We start from the raw sequence: 25600 nt of genomic DNA, 5'->3' as shown, positions 1-25600 counted from the left end.
CACAACAGTGAGAGGGCCGTGTACCGCAAAAAAAAAAAAAAAAAAAATTAAAATGGATTAAAGACTTGAACGTTAAGACCTAGAAGAAAACATAGGTGGTAAACTCCCTGACATCAGTCTTGGCAATGATTTTTTTAAAAATCTGACACCAAAAGCAAAAGCAACAAAAGCAAAAATAAACAAGTGGTACTACATCAAACTGAAAAGATTCTGCATGGCAAACAAAGTCATAAAACAAAAAAAAGGCAAACTACAGCATGAGAGAAAAATTGCAAATCATATATCTGATAAGGGGCTAGTATCCAAAATATATAAAGAACTCATACAACTCAACTGCAAAAAAAAAAAAAAATTCAATTAGGAAGTGGGCAGAATCTCTGAAGAGACATGAAAAGATGCTCAACATCATTAATCGAGAAATGCAAATCAAATCCACAAAGAGATATCACTTCACACCTGTCAGAATGGCTATTATCAAAAAGACAAGAGATAAGTGTTGGCAAGGAAGTGAAGAAAAGGGAAACTTTGTACGCTGTTGGTGGGAATGTAAATTGGTGCAGCCACTGTGGAAATCAGTATGGAGGTTCCTCAAAAATCAAAATTAGAACTACCATAGGGTTCAGCAATTCTACTTCTGGGTGTTTATCTGAAGAAAATGAGAACACTAATTCAAAAAGATATCTGCCCTCCCATGTTTAGTGCAGCATTATTTACAATAGCCAAGATATGGGCAACCTAAGTGCCCATCAATAGATGAATGGATAAAGAAGATGTGGTATATGTATACAATGGAATACTCTTCAGCCATAAAAAGAATGAAAGTCTGCCATTTGTGACAACATGGATGGACCTGGAGAGCATTATGCTAAGTGAAATAAGTCAGAGAAATACAAATACCATATGATCTCACTCATATGTGGAATATATATCTCCAAGTTAATAGATGCAGAGAACAGATTAGAACCAGAGGTGAGGTGGGGGGGGGACTGTCTGTGGGGGGAAGGGAGAAGTGGGTGAACTGTTTTTGTTTTTGTAATTAAATGAAATTATTTTAAAAAATAATACAAGTGGGCAACAAGCATATGAAGACATGCCCAGGGACTTCCCTGGTGGTGCAGTGGTTAAGAATCCGCCTGCCAATGCAGGGGACACAGGTTCGAGCCCTGGTCCTGGAAGATCCCACATGCCACGGAGCCACTAAGCCCGTGCACCGCAACTACTGAGCCTGTGCTCTATAGCCTGTGCGCCACAACTACTGAGCCCACGTCCTGCAACTACTGAAGCCCGCGCGCCTAGAGCCCGTGCTCCGCAAGAAGCCACCGCGATGAGAAGCCCGCGCACCGCAATGAACAGTAGCCCCCACTCGCCGCAACTAGTGAAAGCCCGTGCGCAGCGACGAAGACCCAACGCAGACATAAATAAATAAATCTATAAAAAAGAAAAAGACATGCCCAGTTTCATGAACATCTGGGAAACACAAATTAATGCAAGATATTTTTTTCGTCCATTAGATTGAAAAAGAAAGAAAACCACATCTGAATAAGCCACACTTTATTCGTATTTAATTACCCTAATACTCAGCACTGCACAAATCAGATCTCAGCAGAAACCAAGTCCAGACGTTGGCATTAACCACTCCTCAAGCACCAGGACTCAGACAGCTTCCCGGAGGAGCCTTCCCGCCCTCCCCGCAGCAGCAGCCCCCGCCCGCCGGGCCTAGAGTCGGTGGAGGTGGGAGTGGGGGCGGCGGCGGGCGGGGCACCGCGGTCGTGCCCTCAGAGCCAGAGGCCGCCGGAGCCCGGGGCTCAGCCTGGCACCAGCAGAGCGCACGCCTGCCGCCCAGTGGCCCGAGGGCAGGGGCAGAGCCGTCAACTACCAAAGCCCATGTCCTCGCTGGACGGGAGTTTGTAAACATCCAGACAAGGCAGCGCCGCACACCCGCGACGGGAGGGCGCCGGGCCGGCTCCCTGCCCCCCCGGACCCAGCCGCTGCGGCAAAGGGATGCGGCTTGCCCTCGGTTTTACTCTCTCCTCAGCTGCTCGCTTTCATCGCTGTGCCCCGGGAGGTGTCCTCTCACTTCCTCCCCCGCTCACGCCGGCCGGTCGTCCAGCCGCCCCGCCCCCTGCGGCCCGCACTTCACGCGGCTGCCGAGGCGCCGTGACCGGGACGGCTGCTCGCCGCGGGCTGCTTCTCTGGCGCCACCGCCGTGCTGGGCGCTGTGCTCCGTCACAGCTCCTGGGAGGCAGGGCCGTCGCTCCCGGAGCGCCTGAGGGATGCGCGTGCAGCTGCCACTAGGAGATGCGTCGGTGGTGGCGGGGGCGGAGGCTCCGTCCCAGCGCCGCCGCCGGGACCCGCCTCGTACAGTCCAGGGCCTACTCCATTTGCTTCAGCGCTCTGGAGAAGTTTTCCAGAGCAGTTTTGAAGGCTTGCAGCAAGAGCGTTCCGAGTTCATTGCTCGTTTCTTGAATGTCCGGGTCGAAGCTTCCGAAGAGGGGCGTGGAGACCCGGATGTCGTCGCGGCCGGCCCGCAGCAGCAGCGCGCGCAGGTCATCTGCGATCGCGCTGTATTTCTGCTGGTCGAATTTGGACATGGCCAGCTCGTCCTGTGGGTAGGCGCTGCCCTCGGGGTAGCAGTCCCTGGGCACCGGGAACTCCACGCTCTGCAGCCGGGGGAGCCCACAGAGCGCCACGAAAAGGCGCCGGAGCGCGCGGGCCGACATTGGGTTCCCCAGGAAGCGGAGCTCCTGCAGCCGGCGGCAGGGGCCCAGGGCCAGGCTCAGCGCGCCCACGTGCCGGTCCGCGAGGCCGCACTCCTCCAGGGTCAGGGCCCTCAGCGTCGGGGCGGCCTGGCCCAGCAGCCGGAAGAAGGTCGAGGGGAACAGGTCCACCAGGCAGTGCCCGCTGAGGTCCAGCACCTCCAGGTGGGCGGCGTGGGTGCAGTTCGCCAAGAAGGCCATGTCCGCGTGGTTCAGGGCGCAGTTGCCCAGGTCCAGCACTCTCAGCGGAGTCCGGAGGGGGCTGCGGGCAGGGCAGGAAACAGCGCGGTGAGAGCAGGCCCGGCAGGCGCTCTGGGGGCCACACACACCCTCCCTTGATTGCATTCAGCCCGAGAGCTGAAATGGGTTTTACCTTTTTAAGTAGTCGAACAAGTCAAAAGAAGAAGAATATTTTGTGATACGTGAGAATTATATGAAATTCAGGTTTCAGTGCGGGTAAGTAACGCGTAATCAGAACAGCCACGACCTTCATTTACTTCCCGTTTGTGGCTGCCCTGGGGCAACGGCAGAGCTGGGTCAGTGTGAGACCATGCGCTTCACCCAAAGACAGGCCTGGCCTTTGTCCTCAGCAATTAAAGTGATCGATCTGTTTTGTCAGCAAGGCGTTGTGTGTTCCCAAGCTTGCTAAGGGGGCAGTGAGTTGCCTGTGAATTGGCAGGAAATGAAACACTGGCTTGGCTCTGCAAGAAGAGCCTGAGCCCACAGGATCAGGGCCGGGAGGGCCCTTGGAGCGTCCAGTCCACCCTCAGCACTGCCTGGGACCTCAGAGACCCTCCGTGCTCTCCTGTAGGTGTGTAGGGGGCAGCCACGCGGAAACGCACAGTCGGTGGCTCCCTGCCCAGAAGTTCTCAGAGTCGGGAACAGACCCATAGTGGCCCTCCGGGATCCTGGGCCTGGGTCTGGGGTCACCTGGCTGGGCACTGAGTGCCGGGGCCGGGGGGGTCCGCTCTCTATTCGCCTGCTGAGGCTGCCGCTCCCACCACCTCCTGCACCTGTACTCTGGGCGCTGAGGGTCGCGGGCCCACCCGCCGCCTCCACAGTCCACGCCGCAGCGGGCTCTGTGTCTCCTTGCCCGGCTCTGAGGAGGCTGTGGCTCAGGTCCTGAGCTGTGGGGCGTGTTTCCACCTCCATCTCTCACGCCCACATCCATCCATGAGGGACCCTCTCCCCACCTGCACTGCTCGCAACCCCTTGGGGGGCTTCCTGTGTGGACAAGGGTCAGAGGACAGGCCTGACTGCGAACCGCGTCTGGGAGCTTGGATTTGGGGAGGGTCGCTCACTCAGCTGATAAGGGGTCCCTGGCCTGAGCTGTTTGCACAAGCAACGTGGTCCCTGCTGACACCTGCCTCCTCTGGGGTCTGGAATCTCGGCACATGCCAGGCTGAGGCGCCCACCCAACCAGCCCCCAGGAAAACCCCTGGCCTGGGTCTCTCATGACTCCCCCGTGGACGGCACCTCCCACGTGCCATTACAGTCCGTGCTGGCTCCACTGCGACAGGACCCTGGACTCGTGCGCCGTCTCCCCGAACCCCTCCCCACAAGCCCTTTCCCTTGGCAGATTCTGCCCCGTCCGTCTGCTGTAATAAATCTTAGCAGTGAGTCCTCCCAGGGAGTCAGCAAACGTGTCTGCTCTGTCTGCCACTCTCCCTGCCCCTCCAGCTGGGTCTGCTGTGTGGGCCAGGGAAGCCAGAGTGAGCTCTGTAATATGAAGCTGATCACCCACTGCCCTGCTCAGAGGCCTGGCTCTTCCGTCCTTCTCCAACGCTCCCTGCTCCCTTCTTCACCTGCCCAGGACCACAGCCCCCGTCCCCGCTGCCCCAGCCCCGCCCCATCCCTGCCTACGGCCCTGCCGCACCCCCAGCTCTGGGCAGCCCCGCCCCGCCCCACCCCTGCCTACGGCCCTGCCACACCCCCAGCTCCTGCCCTTCACCTGCGGGGTTCCTGCCTAGCACATGCTCTCTGGGCCCTCCGCTGGCTCACTGTGCCTGGTCTCCGCTCAAAGGTCACCTTGGGACCTAGCCTTCCCTGACCACTCACCGATCTCCCTCCCACTTAGGCCTGACACACTCCACGCCTGGACCTTCTGGGGCCTTGGACAGGCTCTCAGCAGCCAGCTGACTGAAGACCGAGCGTGTAGAACAGGTCAGAGTGTGACAGGCGATGTCAGGGCCGAGCTAACAAGATAGCCCTGCAGGCTTGTGACGTGTCGTCTGGCTTGTGGAACACGTTTCCCCAGAGCACAGGCACCTCTGGCTGAGGGCCCAGGCCAGCCAAACGCAGTACTGTCCTGAGGGTCCCAGGGAGCCGCCACATGGCAGAGTCGTATTTGTGTGTGGGCTCGAGGACCACCCCTTCCCCAATTGGGCGACTGGGTTCCAGGCGGGGAGGAGCAGGGATGGGGGATGGCGACGGGATCCCAGGTGCCCCCCAGGGGAGGAGAGGCAGTGTGGGCCCTGGCCAGCTGCGGCCAGCTACTTCTGGGTTTCCTTTGTATAGAAGAGAAATTCCTGTAAGCCACGGACTCCCTAAGCCAGAAAAGACATCCTTACACCCACTCAATGAGAAATGAGAAGAAATGAGAAATTTGATTCTCATCAAATTTCTCAAGAAATGAGAAGTTTGATTTTCCATAAATTTTCATGAGTATATTCACAGCTGGTGGCCGCCAAGGTGGCCCAACGGCCCTTGGGTATTGGGGCCCTCGGTGGTGCCTCCCGTGGCCCAGTGACGGGCCCTCACCACGCAGTGTGCCGAAGCATCAGCACAGTGCTCTCCAGGGAAGGTCACGGGAGGCGGGCCTCCCTCCGGAGGGCCTCTGGCCCTCTGATCCGCAGCCTGTTGGGGGGTCCACGGGCCGGGCAGCCGAGGCCGCCTGCCGACAGCCATGAGAATGAGCGTGCAAGTGGGTGGCTCCGCTTTCCCGCCCCGACAAGCCTTCAGGGGAGACCACAGCTGCCCCCACCCGGCTCCTGTCTTGCCCTCGTAAGCCCCAGCACTGGGGTCATTTGTTACAATGACAGGTAATTAATACAAGGTAATGGAGTTACTTCTATGTTGTTTGCTTGCTAATGAGGACTCTTCTCTTTTTCTTACGAACTGGAGGCGGTCTCCTTTGGGTTCTGGTGCTCCCGGGTTGCACCCGACACCAGCCCCAGCTGGGCCACCTCCCCCTCCGTCTGTCCCCTCCGGCTGCTCTGGGCTGGGCAAAAACCGAGGGGACGGGGGCTCGTGGCCTTGTGAGTAACCAGGTCTGTTTTACGGTCCCCTAGTGCGTCCTCAGCCCAGGCCCCGAGTCGCCCTGACCTGGGCTGAGGGGCTGTGAGCAGATGCCCTCCCCCCGCCGCCCTCCTTCTGCTCACCCTAGACTCACCCGAGCAGTTTCTGGAGCTTCCCGGTCAGCGTGGAGAAGGCCACGCTCAACTCGGTGAGCTGCGTCATCCGGCTGAGCTCCCGGGCGATGGAGGTGAGCAGGGCGTCCTCGGCGTCAGGGGCGGGGGTGCTGGTAGGCGGCGCGTCGAAGGCCTTGGCGGGCAGGGTGAGCGACACCAGCCGGGGGAAGCCCAGCTGGGCCAGCAGCTGCTGCACGTGGCCGGCGTGCAGACGCACGTTGTGCACCACCTCCAGCCGGCGCAGCTCGCCCGGCCCCGCCAGACGCAGCACGTGCAGCAGCTGCCCGGGGCCCAGGCTGTCGGCCCGGAAGGAGAGGCAGCGCACGCGCAGTGGGGCAGGACCATCTGGCCCCAGGGCCCGCACCACCAAGTCGAAGTTACCCCCGGTGACGAAGATATCGGCGAGGACCTCTACGGGGCGCCGGGCCGCACGGGGCTCCGCCTGCAGCTCACAGCAGGTCCTGGCCAGCAGCTTGGTGCGGCCCCACCTGCCCAGCGCCCTCCCACAGGGACAGCCCTGCACCTGCACGTCTCGGATGCCCGTGAGGTCGGCCACCCGCAGACGCCGCCGGCCCCCGCCCCAGAGCGCGTGGTCCGCGAGGCCGCGCACGCAGGCCTCCAGGCAGGCCCTGCAGGCCCGGTCCCGCAGGTCCCCGGGGTGGTCTGCGCTGGGGCCCAGCAGAGCACCCAGCCGGAACTCCTCTAGCGGCCAGCGCTCCAGCAGAACGCGGATCACCTCCGCCTGCTCCAGCAAGTAGCTGGCTTTGAAGAGCAGCGGGTAGAGGTTGTGGGCCACCCCGTCCAGGCTCTGCCGGGCCGCCTGGGGGTGGGACGCCAAGGCCTCAGCAGAAATGAAGCGTAGTGACTGCATCATGCCCACCTGCAGCGGCTGGAGCCAGGACAGCGCTCTCCCCTGTGCTTCTCCCGAAGACGCGTCCCCTTCTCACCTATTTTTAGTTGCAGCTGCTGTGAGCAGCTTGCCTTGGACTGCGGTGAGCCAGCCCTCTGGTCATCTGACGGCTATTTTCGTCCTGGGTGCCTGTATGGCTTTGGCTGTGGAGGCGTCTGGTGGTGGCCGGCTTGTCCTGCTGGCGCTCAGCTGAGGAAAGCAGAGGTGCCTGAGTGCTTGGCTAGGGGGAGGGGGCTGGGCCCCTGGAATTACCGCCGTGTCCACTGCAGGGGTGGCCTGTCCGGGGGGTACCTCACCCCTCCATGGCGTGGGTCTGCCCCAACCCTGGGCCATCCCACAGGCCGGGAACTAACAAACCTTTTCTTGGACTCCCTTTGCCCCACGTCCAGAGTTAGGGACGTGGCAGTGGGGATGGGGTGGCACCTCTGATAACTGTTTCCTGACTTCAAGAGAAGCTAAATAAAGGCCCCATGAGGCGCCCGCACACTGCTTGGCACCCCCCTTCCTTTATCGTCACTGAGGACCGCGGCCGAGGCTTCCCCACCGTCCATGGGAGGGAGCTTGGCGCCCTCCAGCTGCAGGCCTCCCTGGGCTGAGCCCCAGGACCCACGCAGTGGGCGGGGCTGCAGATGACGTGCGGGGAGTGGGGGGGGGGGCCCAGGAGCCGGAAGCTCGCTCGCACGGCCTGGTGTCTGGTTCCTCGCTCTGGAGGGTGGCAGAGCATGTGCCCCAGACCACGCCGCTTTGGCTGAAGGAGTATTTTGAGCTAAGGGCGCTTGGCCCCCCCGCACCCCGTTTCTTCCTGAACGGAGATGGAATTCCGGGCAAGCCACCCTCCCTGAACCGGGAGGGGAGACATTCTCATCACCGGAGAGGGCGTCAGGATAGTTCACTGTCAAAGTTACTGTCCTGTGTGTTGTAGTTACTTTTCCACAATCAATCAATCACCTCCTCGCTCAACTTAGTCCAGAAACACTGGGGTCTTCGTTTCCTTATGACGGCTCCCATGTCATCAAAAACTTATATTCAGTAAATCTGCGTGCTTTTCTCTCATGAGTCTGTTCTTCGTTACAGAGCCCCAGAAGAGAACCCAAGATGGACAGAGAAAAATTCTTCCTCCCTCCAGCTCCAGCTCTGACCGGTATTCGATCATCTCTGAATGACTTGACCTCCGCCCCACCCCCATATCACCATCATTGGAGGCAGGGCTGGAGCACTTAGCCTGACAGGCTACCCGGACAAGCGCTGCTCTGGGAGGGACCTCAGTGGGACAGAGAGAGAGACCGAGACAGTAAGATAGGGAAAGACAGAGAGACAGAGACCCACAAAGACAGAGATCAAGAGAGGGAGGAGGGGAGAGGCAGACAGAGGCACTAGGAGGGAGAAAGAGTCAGGGGCCAGGGGACACACTGGGCTGTGTGTAGGGCTGTGGATATGGACGTGGGTGCAGGGGGTGCAGGTGCCGCTCATGGGGACCCACACGGGCCGGACCCCCCAGACCCCCCAACCCTACACTCAGGTGGGACCCTCCGTCAGACACAGTCCGGCTTGCCGTTCCCTCAGAGCCTCAGCAGTGCCTCCCCTAGGGAGGGGGCGGCATCGTGCTCCAGGGGCCCCAGCGTTGCCAGGCAGGCCAGGTGTGAGCGGAGACGGCGGGAACCCCCCCTGCCCTCACCCCCGATGGGAGGCAAGGACGTGCACCAGGCAGACCCCAGAGGGCGCTCTGCTGCCCACGCCCTGCCCCCTCAAAGTCGCAGGGGCTGCGCTCCCTAGGGGAGGCTTGTTGGTGACGTCCCTGACACAACAGAACCCCGTAGAAGAAGCACGACCATGTGGTAGAAAAAAATGTCCCATTTATTTATGTTCCTAAAGTTCGGAACAGTCAGCCCTGAAACAGGGTAACAAGGAAGAGAGTTTACAGCAGCCGGCAGATCACAAAGGCGAGGGCCGTGCCCCAGCCACCTGCTCCTGTTCTGGGTGGATGGCAGCTGATGTCGCCGCTGCCCCAGGATGGGGTCTGGGGGGAGCACCTGTGGCAGGAAGTGCGCTGAGTCCTGCGTCTACCCAGGCTCTCCACCCTTGGGTGAGGGGGGGGCCCTCTCAGGGCCCCATCCACACGACAGGACCTCCCAGCACAGGCTGGATCAGAGCTTCCGGCCCAGCTGCTGTGCCCCCAACTCCACCTGGGGTCCACCTGGGACGCAGGGACCCTTGTCCCAGGTGGAGCCCAACTCGAGTGCCGCTGGCCACACACAGCTTGTTGAAAAGAAAACGAAACCGAGATTCCAGCTAAACTCAGGAAAGCTCCCCCTGTGTCCGGGACGCACCCCGTGGGGGCTGCACCTGGGGACTGCCGTCCATGGCCTGCATTGCCTGGAAGGCGGGGGAACACGCTCCCAGAGGGCCCCCTGCTCTGAGACACCCCACGTCCATCGTGGGGCTCTGCTCGGGGGTCCACGTGATCCTACCCGGGCCTCTTGCAGCCTAGGAGTGTGGGAGCGTCCAGGGCATCACAGGGCGTCTTTGTAGGCAGGACAGCGGGGGGCCCATGACGTGACGCCCAGGCCCCGAGGGGTGTGCTGATTGGTGGCCCCGTGCCTGGCAGAGGACGTGGTCAGGAGCCTTGGCTTGAGTGTCTCCTTCCCAGACCTCGTGACCTGCTGTGCACACGTCAGGGTCGAGGTTCCTCTGCTCTGAGGGGGGTTCTCCCTGAGGGGCCACATCTCACCCAGATGCGTCACAGCTGCCCAAAGAAGGACCTCTCTTACTCGGGTCCCCTCCTCCCCCAAGGTGCTCTCGGGCTCGGGACGTGCATCTTCTGAAGAAGCAGTTGGGGCCCAGCAAGGCCAGGGATAGGGCCCCAGAAACGAGTGCGTCCTCTAAGGCTGACACCCACAGGTCTGGGCGAGTGAGTGAGCAGTGTGCCGGCTGCAGCCTCAGCCGGCAGCCCTGGGCGTCCGAGTCCCAGGGGAAAGAGGTTCGGGCCCTGCAATGTGCCAGTTCAGTGTTCGCCGTTCTGACCCAGCACGTGAGTGTGAGTGTGCGTGTCTCCCCACGTGTCCCGCAAGCAGCGACGGTGTGAACGGGAGCACTTGGACAACTTCGCATGTGGTTTGTAGGAAACGGTCTACTTGACAGGCACAAGGAATCCACCTTTACCGGCAGACCTTCAATCAGATTTGGGCGCACGTTCGCAGCTGCAGGCCCTCAGTGCAGCCCAGCGCAGAAGCGGAGAGAGGGGCTGTGGGACAGGCGGGCCCCTGCCTGGGACGGTCTCCTGGCGCCCTTCACAGCCCCCCAAGACGCCCAGGCTCTGAGACCTCCGCGGAGGAAGTGGCCTCACAGATGAGGACCCTGCAGGGCCTCTTCCTAGAGACGGCGTGTGTCCCGCGGCTCCCACCCAGGGCGGTGCCGCGCACGGTGCGCGGGGTGTGTGGGGCGCGTGCGGGCTGTGGCGCACGCAGGAGACTCCCCCGCTGAGTCGGGCGTGGGGAGGGGTGACAGTGCCAGCTGCGCCGTCTGGCGAGCAGGGCGGGAGCCTCCTCTCGGGGGGGAGTCGGGGGGATGGGGGAGCAGCCAGGCCTGGCCCGCCGCCCCCTCCCGGCGTGCCGTTAACATCCGTGGTGCATCCGCGCTCTAGAAGCATCGGGACAAGGTGGAGACACGGTCGGGCAGCCTGGGTGGTGGCAGTGTGCCCAGCGCCTCAGGGATCACGGTGGAGCTTGTGGCCTTCCAGTCAAACCACCGTCCAGACGCCCGAGACGTGAGGGGTTTTGTCCTGGCAAAGGGATCAGGTCACTGTGAGTGACCCAGGGTGTGAGCACCAAGGACTGGTCCCTGGACTCTGGCTCAGCACACACTTAAAATCGGACCTCCCCTTCTGGTGCTGCCCAGGAGGGGGCCGGAGGCATCGCCCCAGAACCTGGGACGTGCCTGCAGAGAGGAGAGCTTTACGACCCCGTGTGGGTGAAGGCACTGAACCGGCAGGCCCGGCTGGTGACGAGTGGCTTCCTGTGGGATTGGTCCCCTCAGTCTCTCCTTTTCAGGGGATGATGTCTCTGTGTGTGCGTCCAGGGTTTCTGGGGTCTCCTGTGCTCCCTACTTGCGGGGTTAGTTGTCATGGCTCTCCTGACACCCCTGAAGGTAGAAACACACGTCTGCATCAAGGCAGGGAAATACTGCGTCTTGCCCAGGACGCGATCCCGTCAGAATGCGGGACTGGGGGCCGAGCAAGCGTCCCAGGGAGGGCAGAGCCCCTGAGCCTGGTCCATCTGGGGCTGGGTTCAGAAACCTCCTTGGCCAACCAGTAGCCCTCCTTCACCCAGGACTGCAGGGGCTCTAACAAGGCCCGCCTGGAGTCGGGGCTCGGACGAGCCTGGAACCAGCACGTGCCAGATGGCACAGGTGCAGCCTCCGCATGGCAGGCAGAGTGCGGCTGATGCTTCAGGAGGCCTGCAAACCTCTCTAAGTGACTCAGAGTCGCTGGAGACGGAGCCAGGCCTCTGGATCACAGGCAGCCCGCTGGGTGCCGGAGTGTGCGTGTGGGGTTGATTCACACACAGGATGGCCCACGAGGGGGGCTCTGTGTGGTCACCGGCGGCCCAGCATCTCTTGGGCGGCTACTGACCCCCCCCACCCAGCACCTGGGCCTCTCTCGTGGGGGCCTAGAGGAGGGGTACTCACGGCCGTGATGAACTGGTCCCCGTCAGGCTGCTGCCGTGAGCCCTCCCGAGACACCCTGACAGTCCTCGTCAGACGACAGCTCCTCGAGCAGCAGGGACGGCCTGCGAGGCTGGGGCCGCTGTCCCCTGACGGGCGGTGGGAAGACTCGGAATTCCCGGTCTCTGCAGAGAGAAGCCCAGTGAGGACCGTCCTCCGGCCTGGCCGGCTGCCCCTCAGGCCTACTGTGCCCGGCACTCTGGCCCTGAGGCTTTTGCACAACGAGAATGACTTGCAAGGCACAGATTTATAACCAGATGACCCGTGATGCCGGGCTAAAGCAGGAGGACGGCACTGCCGGAGGTCAGACACCACTTTGCTCATGAACAAGAGGTCTGTGACTTCGCTTTTCTGAAATCAGGAGGCCCAGTGCAGCCGGAAGGGGAAGGCCGGGAGGGAGGTCGACCCCTCCCCCAGCAGGAAGCCTCACCCTGGGCGGTAAGAGTGAGCCCAAGCGGGGGACAACACAAAACGCGGCAAGAAGGGCCACGCGGCTTTGACAGAAAGCGGGACAGGACGGGACGGGAGGCGCGCTCCCAGGGGCGTGTCCTGTGCCACCCCAGACAGAGTCGCGGCCGCAGAGCCCAGGCCCGTGGGGTCACTCCCCAGGGTAGGGCCCCTGCCAGGGTGCAGCCACAACCTCGAGTGTGGCTGGCGGGTGGCTTCTGCGGGCCGTGCTGGGGATGGCAGACCTGAGCCCTCCGACACCCTTCCGCCTGGTCTTCCTGCCGGGAGAAGTCCCGCCTCCAGATCCTGGTCTGACCAGAGGCTGCCGCAGCCCAGATGGGGGCCACCCGCGGTCCTGGAGCCTGAGGGACGTGTCCAGGAGAGCGCGGCCGCTCTGGGCGGGCGATGGTGCGTGCTCCCCGTGGCCGCTGCCTGTTCTGAGCAGCTCCCGCCCAGCGCTTCGCGCAGAGGCACCTCTGCGGTGGTCGGGACGCCCTCAGGGGTGACTTCACGGTGGCAGTGGTGCATTTTGGGCTTTGGAGGGCACTTGGTTTGCTTTGTCTGGTTTCTCTTTTTGCTTGTTTTAAACTTGTTCCCTGTTCCCTTGTCTTGAGTGGAAATGGAATTTTTTTTTTTAAGTAAATGAAAATTTCTAATCTGGAAACCTTTGGCAGCGTACGAAATCGGGGAAACGATGAGCACGTACGCCGGCCCCAGGCACTCATGCACTCTCACGCACACACGCACTCACGCACTCTCGCACTCATGCACTCACACAGGGAAGGTCGGCCCCGCCTCCTGCTTCAGCTCACCCTGCTCCGTGCAGGTGTGCACGCCGCACGGACAGGGGTAGCGGGCGGGACTTGTGGGCGCGGGCGGGGGGCAGCGGCCCCCGGGCAGAGGAGGACGGGCTGCTGGAGGAGGACGTGCTGCTGTCTGAGAGGGTGGAGTGCAGTCTCTTGAGGGGGGCGGTGTGGTCACAGGAGGGCACAGCTGTGGACGCTCGGGTCCGTGCCTCTGGACGGGGACAGAAAACGAGGCTTTTGGCCTCTGCTGTAGAGGTGCAGCCTAGATTCAAGAACAAGATGGCCAGCCAGAAAACTACTAGGTTCCTTCCCCCGCGGTCACATCGGGCCTCATGGGGCCGCCACCCGTCCAGCCCGACGTGTTGGTCCGTGGGGCCCGGCGCACTGCGGCGCCTGCGTCTGAGCTGGCGGGGCCGAGTGGGAGCTGGGGCTGTGGCCGCTAACCTGTTCCCTTCCCGGTGTAACTGATGGCCCGGTCGCTTATGGCCGCGTTGCTGGGCTTGACGTCCATGGATGGCTTGCTGCCTATCCCAGTGGACACCATCTCCTGTGTCCTGAGTTCTAAGATAGGAGCGTGTGGGGGAGTTTTCTAAGCAGCTCCCTGGGTTTAATTCCACCCTGAGTGTCTCTGGGGGACTGGACAGGCTGAGGTGCCCGTTCCGGCCTCTCTCAGGGAGCCCAAGGGGGTGAACCAGGAAAAAGGAAGACGTGGGACCATAGAAACTGGATGTCCAACCGGGAGGGGCAGGTCTCCGTCTGCGGATGAAGGGACATCCACTTGAAGTGGGACAGAGGCCTCCAGGCAGGGCATGGCTCCGGGAAAGACAAACTGACAGGTATCCGCCACGCTTGAAACTGAGAGGGGATCCAAGCACAGGGTGAGGGCCTGAGCACGAATGAATGCTCGGTAAACCAAGCAAAGAGAGAGGATGGCGATTACCGCGGGGGCGCCCAGAGGGAGGGGAACCAAGCAAAGAGAGAGGATGGCGATTACCGCGGGGGCGCCCAGAGGGAGGGGAACCAAGCAAAGAGAGAGGATGGCGATTACCGCGGGGGCGCCCAGAGGGAGGGGAACCAAGCAAAGAGAGAGGATGGCGATTACCGCGGGGGCGCCCAGAGGGAGGGGAACCAAGCAAAGAGAGAGGATGGCGATTACCGCGGGGGCGCCCAGAGGGAGGGGACACCAGGCCTTGGGGACGTGCTGCTCCTACCGGGCGCCCCGAGCAAGGCTGCTGCGTGCGTGTGTGCACACGTGTGTACATGTGTCTCTGCGTGTCTGCATGTGTCTCTGTGAACATGTGTGTCTGTGCATGTCTGTGCATGTCTGTGTGCCTGTGTCTGTGTGCATGGGGGGGTCCATACTTAGAAGGACGTGGCAATGAGGAGGCCGTGGGGCATCGCTGGTGACAGGTCAGGGCCCTGGCCAGGGTGGTAGCCTCCGAGTGCCAAGTGGTCGTGTTTGGATGTCAGGGTGTTAGCATATTAGGGTTTCTCAGGCCCAGCGGGGTGGTCAGAGCCGCCAGAAGGAGGGCCAGCTTGGAGGGGTTGCGATGAAGATGGCATGTGTGGCAGCCAGCCTGGATGAACTACCACTCTGAAGTAGACAGAGGTGTCCCAGTGATGAACTCAGGGGAGAGGAGGGACTGGGGGCAGACATGAAGGAGGAGGGAACGAGGTGGGGGGTCTTACCTGTGGGGAGACCACAGGCTGGCCATCGGCGCAGCGTCCAGGAGGCCGGGGCCTTGACCACAGGGAGAGCAGGAAGCTGACGCCACGGGTCTGAGGGCGTCTGGGAGCTGGGGCTGAGACCTCTCTCGGAGCGTGGGGGCCGGGGTCTTGCTTGTTGTTTTAAGGAGAAGTAAGTGTTCGGTGCTGATGGGCGGTGCTAAGGAGCCCCTCGGACCGACCACGAGCCCTGCGCCCAGCCCGAGCCCAGCCCGAGCTGGCCCTGCACGCCGAGCGCCCTCCAGCCACTCTGCCCACCTCGGCTCCGCAGAGCCTGCCACCACAGGACCTTCCCTATCACGTCCGTCCAGGAGGTCTTGACCACCGCGGAGCTCGCCTGGCGAATGTAGGTGTCCTGGGATTTCCGCCGCCTGCGGAACCAGATCTCAAACCTCAAGCCACTGTCCCCGACGTTCTCCGTCATCCTGATCTGTGCCATCTGCAGCCACGAGCACCGCGAGGGACCTCAGATCCTGCCCTTTGGACAACTGACCGCTCTCTGGCTGACGCTTGACCCCAGCGCCTCCGTGCCGGAGGTCCCCTCACCCAGACACCGAGTGGTGTGGACGAGGCTGGGCCGGGAGCCCGTCGCCCCTGCCCCCCCGTTCCCCCTCGCCCCCACCCCCGCCATCCACACTGGCTCCCTTGTGAGGGCTCAGTGCCCCCCCCCAGAAGGGCTCCCTGGCGCGTCATCACAGGACCCCTCCGATGAGCTCGCTGGCAGGGAAGGGGTTGTGGTGGGGCCTCTCCCGGGAGACTTCGCCCCCAGGGCCTGTCTGGGGGGAGGGGTGAGGCCCTGAGACCGCCCAGGGGAAGGCTGCCTCTGTGCTCTGCCCACCTTCACCCAAACCTGAAATGGAGTCACCGACGAGGAGACATTTGTTTTCTAGCCCCTGGACTGGCACGTGGAACACGAAGGACAAATGGCTCCTTGCGGCTTCTAGAGGCCCCAGGCTCCAAAATTCAGCCTAAGAGCCGCAATAGCAAATAACCTGGCGTTCCCTCCGGCCCCCAGCGCCCTCCCTGACGCGGTACCTTGAAGGACTGCTCGTACGCGTACACGTCGTGGCCTCCGTCCACCTTCTGGGTCTTGCTGAACAGGATGAGGTCTTCAAACAGGAACACACGCCTCAGGTGCTTCTTCCCTCGGCAGCAAACGAGGAACTCGTCCTGGCATATCAGCCGCCCCTGTTCCTTCAGATCCACCTGCAGGCAGGCCGGCCTCTCTCAGGGGGACGGGGCATGACCTGATCCCAGCCCTGCCCTCGCGCCCCTGTAACGAAGCTTCCACAAGGCGACGGCTGCGTGAGGGTCAACTGCGCCCAGCCAGGCCGCCCCTTCATGGGAGGTGCCCCCCTGCCTCCCGTGGACGGCCCTGTCCTGGGTGACGCCTGGGCTGTCCCAAATCGCTGGGCTGAGCTCACTGGACAGAGGGCTCGGGGGCCTTCGGGTCTGCGGTGGCCGCCTGGGGCCGATCTGTCGTCTTGGAACTCTTACTAACGCTGCTCTAACAAGGCGACCGCGTCTTCACTTGGGACGGGGAATTCGGGGCGGTCCTGCCTGACCGGGAGGTCCGCTCTTCCTCCTGGCCCTGGGCGCTGGCCCCACCATGGCCCCCACAGGGGGCGAATCGGTAGGCTCAGGCCCACAGCCTAAGGCCAAGCTCAGTTTTTCCCATATCCAGTTATTTCAGAGTAGCCCCAAACACCGACGTTTAACATTGAGAGCCCGCCTGCCTCTCCTCCCGTGGCTCCCGCCCCAGCAGCCTCTCCCGGGCGTTCCCTTCCCTCTGGGCGGGGGTCTGGGGGGTCTCAAGTGTGGGCGCCTCCCCGCAGGCCTGTCCTATGGCCCTCAGCTCGCCCAGCGCCTGCTCACGGGCGGGGCAGCCGCCAGCCTCCTGGACCAGGGCCCGGAGCAGCAGTGCGTACTTGCCCACGCGCTGCACGGGCTTCAGCAAGTAGGAGGCCAGGTCCATCTTGTCACCCAGCTCCTGCTGCTTGTTCTGCAAGGCCGGGCGATAGGGTCAGCCCGGGCCAGGCCAGGCAGCAAGGCTCACGGGCGGGACGACGACCTTGAAGAAGGCGTTGCCGTGGCTGCAGAGCAGGGCGTCCGCCCGGGCTTGTTCTTGCTGTACAGTGCGTTCCTGCCAAGCTGCTCCTCCTGCGAAGGGAGGGCTGGGGTCAGAGGCCGCCCAGCTCCGCAGGGTCTCGCCGCAGTCGGGAGCGGGCACTCGGCTCCCCGGACGTGGTGGGAGCCCTAGACTCAGTCTCAAAATACCAGTTTTCAGGGAAGAGGCAAGAGGGGTGCTCAGGGGGTGGGCGCGAGGGAGGGTTTGAAATATTCATTAACAGTCAAGAACCAACTTTGGCTAAACATTTAAAATTCTCAAGATCACTGTCAACATAAAACAACACGGAAGCTGCACACAATGGCTAAAAGCATTTTTTAAGAAATAGCTGAAAAGACACAACATGTGGGACGTGCTCCAGCACCGGTGCTTTTGTCATATTCATAGTTAACAATGCTGAACCAGGACTGTCACCTGCCCCCAGCACAGATGCTGCCCCGGTGCCCCAAACTGTGTTTCGTGACTAACTACTTGTTGAAAGAAACTTCTTTTCAGAGTAAATTAAGAATTTTATAAAGACTCAATATTCATGGTTGAGAAGAGACTTATCAAAACCTCAGGTCTCCTCGGAATGATCTATACATCCATGCGGCTCTCAGAGCTGGTCAGGAGGGTCTGGCGCTCCTCTGGAAGGGGAGCTGGGCAGGCTCGCAGGAAGACCGTGACGGGGACCAGGTGGGCTTCCTATGTGCAGGGAGCAAACCGATTTTGGACGCTGCTTTGCGCCAGCTAGCTGTGAGGGGTGGGTTGTGGACAGATTAGGTGTGATGACACAGGTGCAGCCCCAGTGCTGAGGGGCTCTCGACCAGGGTGCCGTCTGCTGACCCTGAGGCCCAAGTGTCCAGAGCCAGGTCATAACTGGCAGGGACGTATCTCCTGACCCGGACACAAGGGATCCACTCACCTGAAACGTGGGCCGCTCCCAGCACGAGTGGGGCTGGCCTCACCCTGTTCACACAGTGGGCTGGGGACTCACATATCTCAGGAACGCGTGGCCCACGGCCCAGGGGCGGTGCCGGCAGTGTTCCAGCCCCGGGAGGAAGCGCCCGTGGTGGAAGGCGTAGAGAGTCTCCCAGTTCCCGAAAATGACGCTGCGCTTCCCTCGGAGGTCCTGGGGCAGGTCCGTCCTTTCCATTTCTGGAAAATAGTTGTCGATGACATATCCTAAGGACCTAACATACTGCCTCTCCGTGGAGATCATCTCGGCCATCACGTGCTGCGTCGGCTGCTGAAAGACAGAGAGCCGAGGGGACGCTCAGGCCTCGCGTCATCAGCGTTATTCCTGCCTCGGAGGAAACCAGAGACTGAAACTCCAGAGTGATGAACGCGGTATGCACAGACGGGAGGCGCACAAAAGCACTGTCTCCCGTGGTTTCCCGTCTTTGGGGACGAGTAATTTGGAGGCGCTTCGCACCTGAGCTGTCCTCTCACCGGTACTGGAGGCGCTCCTCTGGCGTAGCGGAGCGCAGGGAGGTCACAGCAGAAGGAAAGCTGTGGCGACGTTTCCACGCTGCCGACCACGGCCTTTTCAGAAGAGAGATCCCTTCGGAAACTGGAAAGGAGAGATTCGCAGGCTCCCTAACTCCAACCCTGAATCCAGACGGCTTGATTCCAGCACCGTCTTAGCGGGCAGCTCTGGCAGGAAGAAGATTCGCTCGCACGCCCGCAGCAGGGAGCCCTCTGCCAGGAAGGCTGTGCTGGGGATTTGCGGGAAAACCGGTTTCTGGCGCACACCGGCGGCTAACCTACCACAAGGCATCCCTGAAAAGTCAGCTTTACTCAGGGACCTCTGACCCAGATGCACAGAAGCCGCTGCAGCAGAGGACGGAGCGTAGGCCTGGGGGCCAGTGTGCTGCGGAGATGGACAGTAGGCGGAGGGGCCTGTCTGGGCTGGAGGTCCCCACGCACACTACGCGTTTCTTCCCTATTTGAGAGCATCCCACCAGCCACCTTCTGAAACTACTCCATCCTAATGACACCAGTGGGGGTTGGTAGAGTTTTTCCTGCCATTATCTGTCTTTACTTTTTTTTTTAATTGGAAGACAAGCAGCTAACCATAGGAAACGCACCGTGGTCAGAATGCTGTGAGTTCATCCTGTTTGCAGCAGACCCTGGACGGCCCCTCACGCCTGCAGCACGGGTTTTACAGGTGCTTCTTGTTTCTGGGAAGACGGCGCCTTCTGGTGGTGGGGGCCCTGGAGCCCTTGGCGGTGGCAGTGCCGACAAACACAGCTGCTGCCACGCGAGGTGCCCTTGTCACACCCACGCACGGCCGCTGAGTCACCTCCTGTAGACACTCGCCGAAAACAAGTGTTCTTCTTCAATATCCAGAAAAAAAATACACACTAGCATGGTCTGGGCATCTGGACCAAGTAAATGGAAATTGACTCATAAAGGATGGAAAGTTCTGGGGAAATGACTGCTGGCCAAGCGGCAGGAGCTCCCTCCAGACAGCTGGGTTTCCGGGAAGACGGGGCGGTCCACGCAAAGCTCCCGCCCTGGCCCCGGCACGTGGGAGGACTCGCTCCCTTGAAGGTTGTGTGCGAGGTCCCCACCGCCAGGCCTGGGCTTGGTGGGTCTGAGGCCCGTGAATGGCGGGAGGGGACCCAGCCCCAGCGGCAAAGGCAGGACAGCTTCGCCAACCTGCTCCCTCCCAGACCCAGGACGTGCACTCTGGGTGGCCAGGCGGCTCCCGGTGAGTGGACCACGCCTACCCCTGCCTTCTGCTGCCCAGACACCTTCAAAATGAGCTGGAAGGCCATCCACAGACACGCAGCTCTCCCTGCGCCTGCCCACACCCCACAAGGCCCACCTTTAACAGTGGCTGAAGGTTGTTTCAGAAGAGCATTTTGTAACCGTCTCAGTTCAGATTCGAGCTGCCCTCTGGAGGAAACACACGTGGACCCATCCGGTGAGCAAAGGACACCGGGGGTGCCCCTCCAGCCAGGGCTCACTGCAAACAGGGACAAACAACCCAGAGGCTGGGAGGCCAGGCTGGCGCCACGGACTGTCACTGGGGTGGGCGGGGTCCTTGACCACTTTTTATCCAGACAGTTAACAAGAAGTATCTTTTCGCAAACATCTTCCTAAAGATTTAACAAAATAAACGGACATCTTCATTTGGGCAACAGATAAACGGGCACACACCTCTCGCCTCAATACTTAGAGACTTTTTTTAAAAGCAATTTTTAAAGTAATTTCTTCACGTTGTGGGCTTGGTTTGCTTATTGTAATTTTCTAGAAATGGGCTCTAAACAACTAGAGTTGGTTGTTTAACCATCAGAGCGGGTGTGCTAGGTCACTACACGCCCCGAAAAAGGAGGCGGCTGTCAGAGATTCTGTTCTGAGCACAGGGAGATCACTAACGTCTTGTTTAAAATCAGACGTGAGTGCTTCAGCCTGGACCTGACGCGGAAGGCCCGGGGGGCGTCCGTGGGTTTCCCACGCTGGGGAAGGGCATTTCACGGCTCTGGGTCTCTAGACCCCACTGACCACTAGGCCCACAGGTTGAGGGCATCTGCCTCACCTTCCAGCTTGCCCTTCCCATCCTCCTCGGAGGGGTGGGTCCTGGAGGGAGAGGACAGACTCCGGTTCCGAGGGAGCCGAGGGCTCTCGGCACGTGGCCTCAGCGGGGGCCGCTTCTCTGAGGCCACAGCAGTGCCGATCACCTCCAGGCCTTTGATGAAGACCCCAGTGTGGCCCAGCCGGAGGGAGTCGCTGGGGCCACTGTCAAGCTGAGGAGTCGCGAAGCTTTGTGCTTTCTTCCTAATTTTCTGCGGGGGGTGCTTCCTGGGGTGGGCGGGGAGCAGGTGCCGCTGCTGTCCTGTGCGTGCACACCTGGGCGCAGGTGCTCGCCCTGCCCACACACAGCAGCTTGTCCAGCGAGGCCGGGCAGCAGTCAGGCCCACTCCCCAGCTCGGCCCTCGGGGTCAGCAGGAGGGGTCCAGGAAGGCTCAAGGGGCTGCCCCTCGGGTCCCTGGGCAAGCTCGTGCTTCAGGGGGCTCCAGCCCAGAGGCAGGGTGCCGGGGCCCGGGGCCTCTTCTCCAAGGGCCTCTTGCCAGTGGCGTCAGGTCTGCCGGCTCTGCAGCCACAAGGTTTGGCCCCGTGGCAGCGCCCACTGGCCGCCGGGGCCCACCACCACCACGCTCGCCCTGGGGAAGCTCTGCACGGCCTGCCGGCGACACCGCTTCAGATCCTCGGTGACCAGCTCTGGGTCCGGGTGCTCTAGGCACTGACTGCACCGCAGCGTCCGCCCGCTCGCCTGCCCGGCACAGGAGGGCACCGGTCAGTGCAGTGAAGGACGGTCACGGCCAAGGCGGCCTGAGCCAGCACCCTGAGTAAACTCAGGTCACGCTCTGCCTGCTGACCAGGTCGCCCAAAGTGAGGACCAGGGTGAGCCAGAGGCCAGAGTGAGAGGAAGACCCTGTGCTCGCGGTGGCAACTGCCGGCCGGACTCGACCGTGGGCATCAGGGCTGGAGAGGCCGTGAGACGGTCCGCCGGGTGTGCGACCCATGGGCCAGGGACCTCGGGCCGAGAGTTCCAGGCCTGCCCTGGCCTCTTGGGTTCTGTGCTCCTGAGGAGTCTGGCCCTGGCGCCCTAACGGCAGGCATTCTAGGGCGCTAGCGAGAGTGCGGGTGCGGCTGTGCTGCAATCGTTCTGGGATCTTTGACAGTAAGTGGACTTTTATAACTGAGCCGGTAAACAGAAAGAACAGTTCACGAGTCCTCGTGGCCTGTCTGTCCGGTACAATAAATAAACCCCTCACAGGTCTACGGAGAGCCTGGCGGGGGGGCGCCCACCTCGCAGCGAATGTCCGCAGCAAGGACTGGGCAACGTGTGCACACCCTGGGAGGGACTGGGCCGGGGCTCTTACCGTCTCGCAGAACTCGGACCCGAGGGCCTGCCTGGCCAGCTCGCCCTCCCTCCGCTCAGCCAGGCCGGCCTTGGCGCTCAGACTCCTTCTGAAGTCCTGGGTCCCTTCCTCTGCACCTTGCAAGTCCTCTTCCATCAGCCGTAGCCCTTTCGGACGATATTGCTGCGGCCCAAGGAGCAAAGAATCAGAACAAGCCCCAGCAGTGCCCTGGGTGTCCCTGCATGTGTCCTGGTGGGCACCCACCGTCAGCCTGTCCGGGAGAGCCCCGGACGCCTGCCACTGCTTTGCATTCCCCAGAGACAGCAGCTCCAAAGGCCCGAGGAATTTCTCTCTTTCTTTTTCAAACCACGATGTGATCTACGTAGGAAAAGAAGGTTTTACTTTTAAATGTGCTAAGGAGTCCGGCCCTAAGACTTCGGAGGACAAAGGAGGTGTCAGATGCCGCCTCGGGGCCGGTGCATCTGATTCCTACAGCCACACGCCTCGTCTGAACGGCGTCTCCTGAGCGCATCCTGAGCGCATCCGAAGGCTACTCGGCCTCAGTCTGATCCACGGTTCTCACTTGTGACTTTTCAATCTGTGAGTGGGAGTGACGCTTGGGTTGGAGAGGGACTGGGATGACCACAGACCTCCACGGCTCACGTTTATAACTTTTAATTGTTTGGAGGTGGAAATTAAGATCATTGAAAAATGGATCCAGAAGTTTCAGTTTCAAAACTTGTTACTATGCTACACAAACTCCAGAAACATTCCTCAGGCTGGTGGCACCTGGGAGGGACGGAGGGGCGATGGCAGGCCTGCCTGCACCTACACAGTCCGATGTGGTCACGGTCATCACTTTAGAGACGCAGTTCCCATGGCAACAGCACTACGCTCACTGCGGGCACGTCAGAGGCAAACCCTCACAGGGCAATGCAGGGGCATCCGGTCGTTAGACACCCAGGAAGAGGTTTGCTATTAAAAAATGGAGCGATTGGGCTGTATCTATCAGGACAATAATTGTATTTAATGAACTCAGATGTATGAGCAGAGGAGAGAGACCAGAGTACATGCTCTTTGTGGACAGAGTCATGGAAAAAAACCATCAAACCTAGATTTTTGCAAGGAAGCACCTGCAGTCCTAGAACTGCCAGGTAGAGAAGAGGAAATGGTCAGCAGGGCAGAGGCGCCTCAGAGGTGGAGTCCCACTTCCGACCTCGAGAAAAAATAAATTCCAGTCGGTTTGAAAAATTAAATGGAGAAATTCAAACCATGAAAGTCTTATAATGGAATACATTAGTCATTCTGTAACCGAAAGACAGGAAAAGCCACATAAATCATAAGCAAAGTTAAAGGACAAATTACAAATATCTGCAACACAATCAAAGGATTAGAAGTGACATAATGAAACTATTACAAACTGTAGGGAAATTGGCCAAGTACACGAAAAAGCAATTTATTAGGGAAGTAAAAATAACCAATAAATGTAGGAAGAAAAGGTTCAACTGCAGCATAAAAGATCCGAATGCAGACAATGATGAGACACTTTATCGTCACCTGTCAGATGGCAAACGAGAAAGCCGGCCTCCGAAGGCTGCCGAGAGCCCAGGCTGGGCCAGCTGTCTGGAAGGCTGCTGGAAGATTCTGAAAACCTCAGGAGGTGCGCCCTGACCCTCCAATCCAGCCTAGGAATTTGCAAACAATCACCAAGTGTGAAGGATGTGCAGGTGGCGATGTGAAGGATGTGCAGGTGGCGATGTCTGTAATAGCGAACAGCAGGGCAGAGCCCCGGGGACTCCCACCGGCGTGCGTGCCCATGCAGCCCCACCTCAGGGCCCGCCAGAGGAGCGCATGAGGCAGGATCTCACTGTGGTTAAAACCTAGGTCCTCTCTAGTTCTTCCACAGTGTGCGTGCAATTGCTTAGGAAAAAAAGCAACTTAACACACTATATAGGATGATCCCATTTTTAGGTTAAAGTGTATTTAGTTTTGGGTGAAGACGGCAGGCTAAAACTTATCTAACTTTGATCCCTCCTGGAACACTGCTAAAGCTTCAGTAACCTCTTTCAAGGTATAAAGGATGGGGACAACAGACAGGCTGGGAAGGAGGGACACTGGGGGCCCTGGGCATCCTGCGCAGGTGGCGCAGCTGACGAGGAGGTGAGGGAGACCTGGAGCTGCGAGAGGTGGGGGCCCCAGTGCACGCGCTGTCCACCCCGCAGCGCCCGGGTGCTCTCTGCACAGGGGGAGGCAGGCAGAGGCCACGGGAACACGGAGTCTCACCTCCTCCCTGACGTGCAGCCAGGCCCTCCCCTCGGGGGTCGGAGGCCGCATCTCTGGAGGAGCCCACGAGCCCAGGAGGTGGGCCCAGCAGGGGCCTCCAGCGGCCCCGCCCCACTCGGCAGCTGGGCAGGCAACCTAGGATCACCAGGAGAGCCTCCAGCATGAAAAAGAGAAGCCAGGACAGGCCTGCAGAAGCCCCCTCGGAGGGGAGAGAGGCTGGGCAGACACCACGACCAGTATTTCAGCCAAGAGTAAGTCAGGTGCTGTGAAGAAGGTCCACTGAGAGGAATAAACAAACAAAACCCCCATGGAAGTTAACAACGTTAGAGCAGAGGCAGAAACACACAAGTGGGGTTAGAAGATAAAGTCGACAAAATCTACTCTGAAAGTAGAGGAAAAGGCCGGCGACATGGAAAATGGAAAAGGAAGAGAACGAGCGGACCAGCAGGAAGCGTGGAATTTGGGAAACGGGGGTGCTCATCAAGAAACCCCAGAATCCCCAGAGCCTAGGGAGGCAAAGGGGAGCCTCTGCTCACCAGGCGGAGGCGGCCTGAGGACCAGAGGTGGACGAGGTTCCCGGGAGAAAGCAGGGCCCAGCCAAGGCCGAGAGTGCAGCAGAACAGACTCTCCACCGCAACCCGTGAGGCTAAGTGGCCAGTACGGCGCCTCTGTCCCGGCGGGAGAATAAACTACTGAGAACCGTGAAGGAGAAGAGACAGCATCGGATGCGCAGGTCTTAGAGTTTCCCTCCTTCCTCTGGGAAGTCCTGGAGGGCATTTTATAATAAAATACATAATATATAAGAAACAGTAGACCCCATAGGATGGAGGAGGCCCCAGAGGCCAGGGAATCGACCCTACGGGTAGACGGGGGACCCCACAGGATGGAGGAGCCCCAGGCAGGGCCCACCCCCAGGCTGGGGTGTCTCGAGTCAGCCATGCTCCAGGCTGCCACCACCGGGCCCAGGTGAGCTGGTCAGCCCCTTGTCTGTGCTTCCCTGCAGCCTGGATCAGCTGGGTCACCATCTCCCACCACCCAGGCACCCCACTGGCCCGTGGCTGGGCGCTAGGGCTGTTTGTGGGGAGACCAGGGAGGGAAAATACACAGTGTGCAACCCCACTGTGACTGCTGGCTGTCCTGGGGACCAGCCTGGGGTGCCCTGGGGGTGGCGCCCCTCCCACCCTGACTGCCCCACGGTGACCAGACACTGGAGGACGCAGGGCCAGCTGAGGGTCCAGAGAGTCTCCAGCCACTCTTCACTGCCCCTATGCTGCTGGCTGGGCGGGGGGCCCTGGCTTCACATTCACTAACCAGGAAACAATGGCTGATAAAATAATAAGGATTTTACTTGAAAAACATAAGCTTTTGGAAATCGTTATATGCATATGAATATAAAGAAGATCTGGATTCAAATAGCGAGTGTTACACTGGTTATGTCAGGTAGCCCAGTGCCATACCTCCTGGAGCCCTGACTGTCACCTCCCCCTGGAGCCCTGACTGTCACCTCCCCCTGCAGCCCTGACTGGTCACCTCTCCCAGGACACTGACCTGGTAGCCTCCCCA

The 25600-nt window shown here is 60.4% G+C and overlaps 2 protein-coding genes across 2 annotated transcripts in view; both read right to left on the bottom strand.

Annotated features, from left to right (window-relative positions):
* Positions 1-1534: 1534 nt before the first annotated feature.
* Positions 1535-7635, bottom strand: LRRC14B (leucine rich repeat containing 14B). Its single transcript, XM_067730278.1, has 3 exons — positions 7434-7635; positions 6148-7265; positions 1535-3018 (listed from the first exon to the last, which is right to left on the bottom strand). Exons 2-3 carry the CDS (start codon positions 7038-7040, stop codon positions 2373-2375), a joined length of 1539 nt encoding a protein of 512 aa, XP_067586379.1. The 5' UTR covers positions 7041-7265; positions 7434-7635; the 3' UTR covers positions 1535-2372.
* A 1277-nt stretch (positions 7636-8912) lies between these two features.
* PLEKHG4B (pleckstrin homology and RhoGEF domain containing G4B) overlaps positions 8913-25600 on the bottom strand; it is a 66347-nt gene continuing 49659 nt past the window's right edge. Inside the window, 14 exon segments of the mRNA XM_067730036.1 lie at positions 8913-11213; positions 11760-11920; positions 13055-13310; positions 13514-13609; positions 15032-15212; positions 15809-15979; positions 16506-16775; positions 16845-16888; positions 16891-16933; positions 17878-18126; positions 20423-20697; positions 20700-20800; positions 20978-21162; positions 21776-21937. Coding sequence (XP_067586137.1) covers positions 11782-11920; positions 13055-13310; positions 13514-13609; positions 15032-15212; positions 15809-15979; positions 16506-16775; positions 16845-16888; positions 16891-16933; positions 17878-18126; positions 20423-20697; positions 20700-20800; positions 20978-21162; positions 21776-21937 — 2172 coding nt within the window. The 3' untranslated portion in view covers positions 8913-11213; positions 11760-11781.

The sequence above is a fragment of the Pseudorca crassidens genome, chromosome 3 (assembly GCF_039906515.1).
Source record: "Pseudorca crassidens isolate mPseCra1 chromosome 3, mPseCra1.hap1, whole genome shotgun sequence".
In the NCBI taxonomy this organism is placed as follows: domain Eukaryota; kingdom Metazoa; phylum Chordata; class Mammalia; order Artiodactyla; family Delphinidae; genus Pseudorca; species Pseudorca crassidens.
This window is presented reverse-complemented; position numbering and strand designations above follow the sequence as displayed.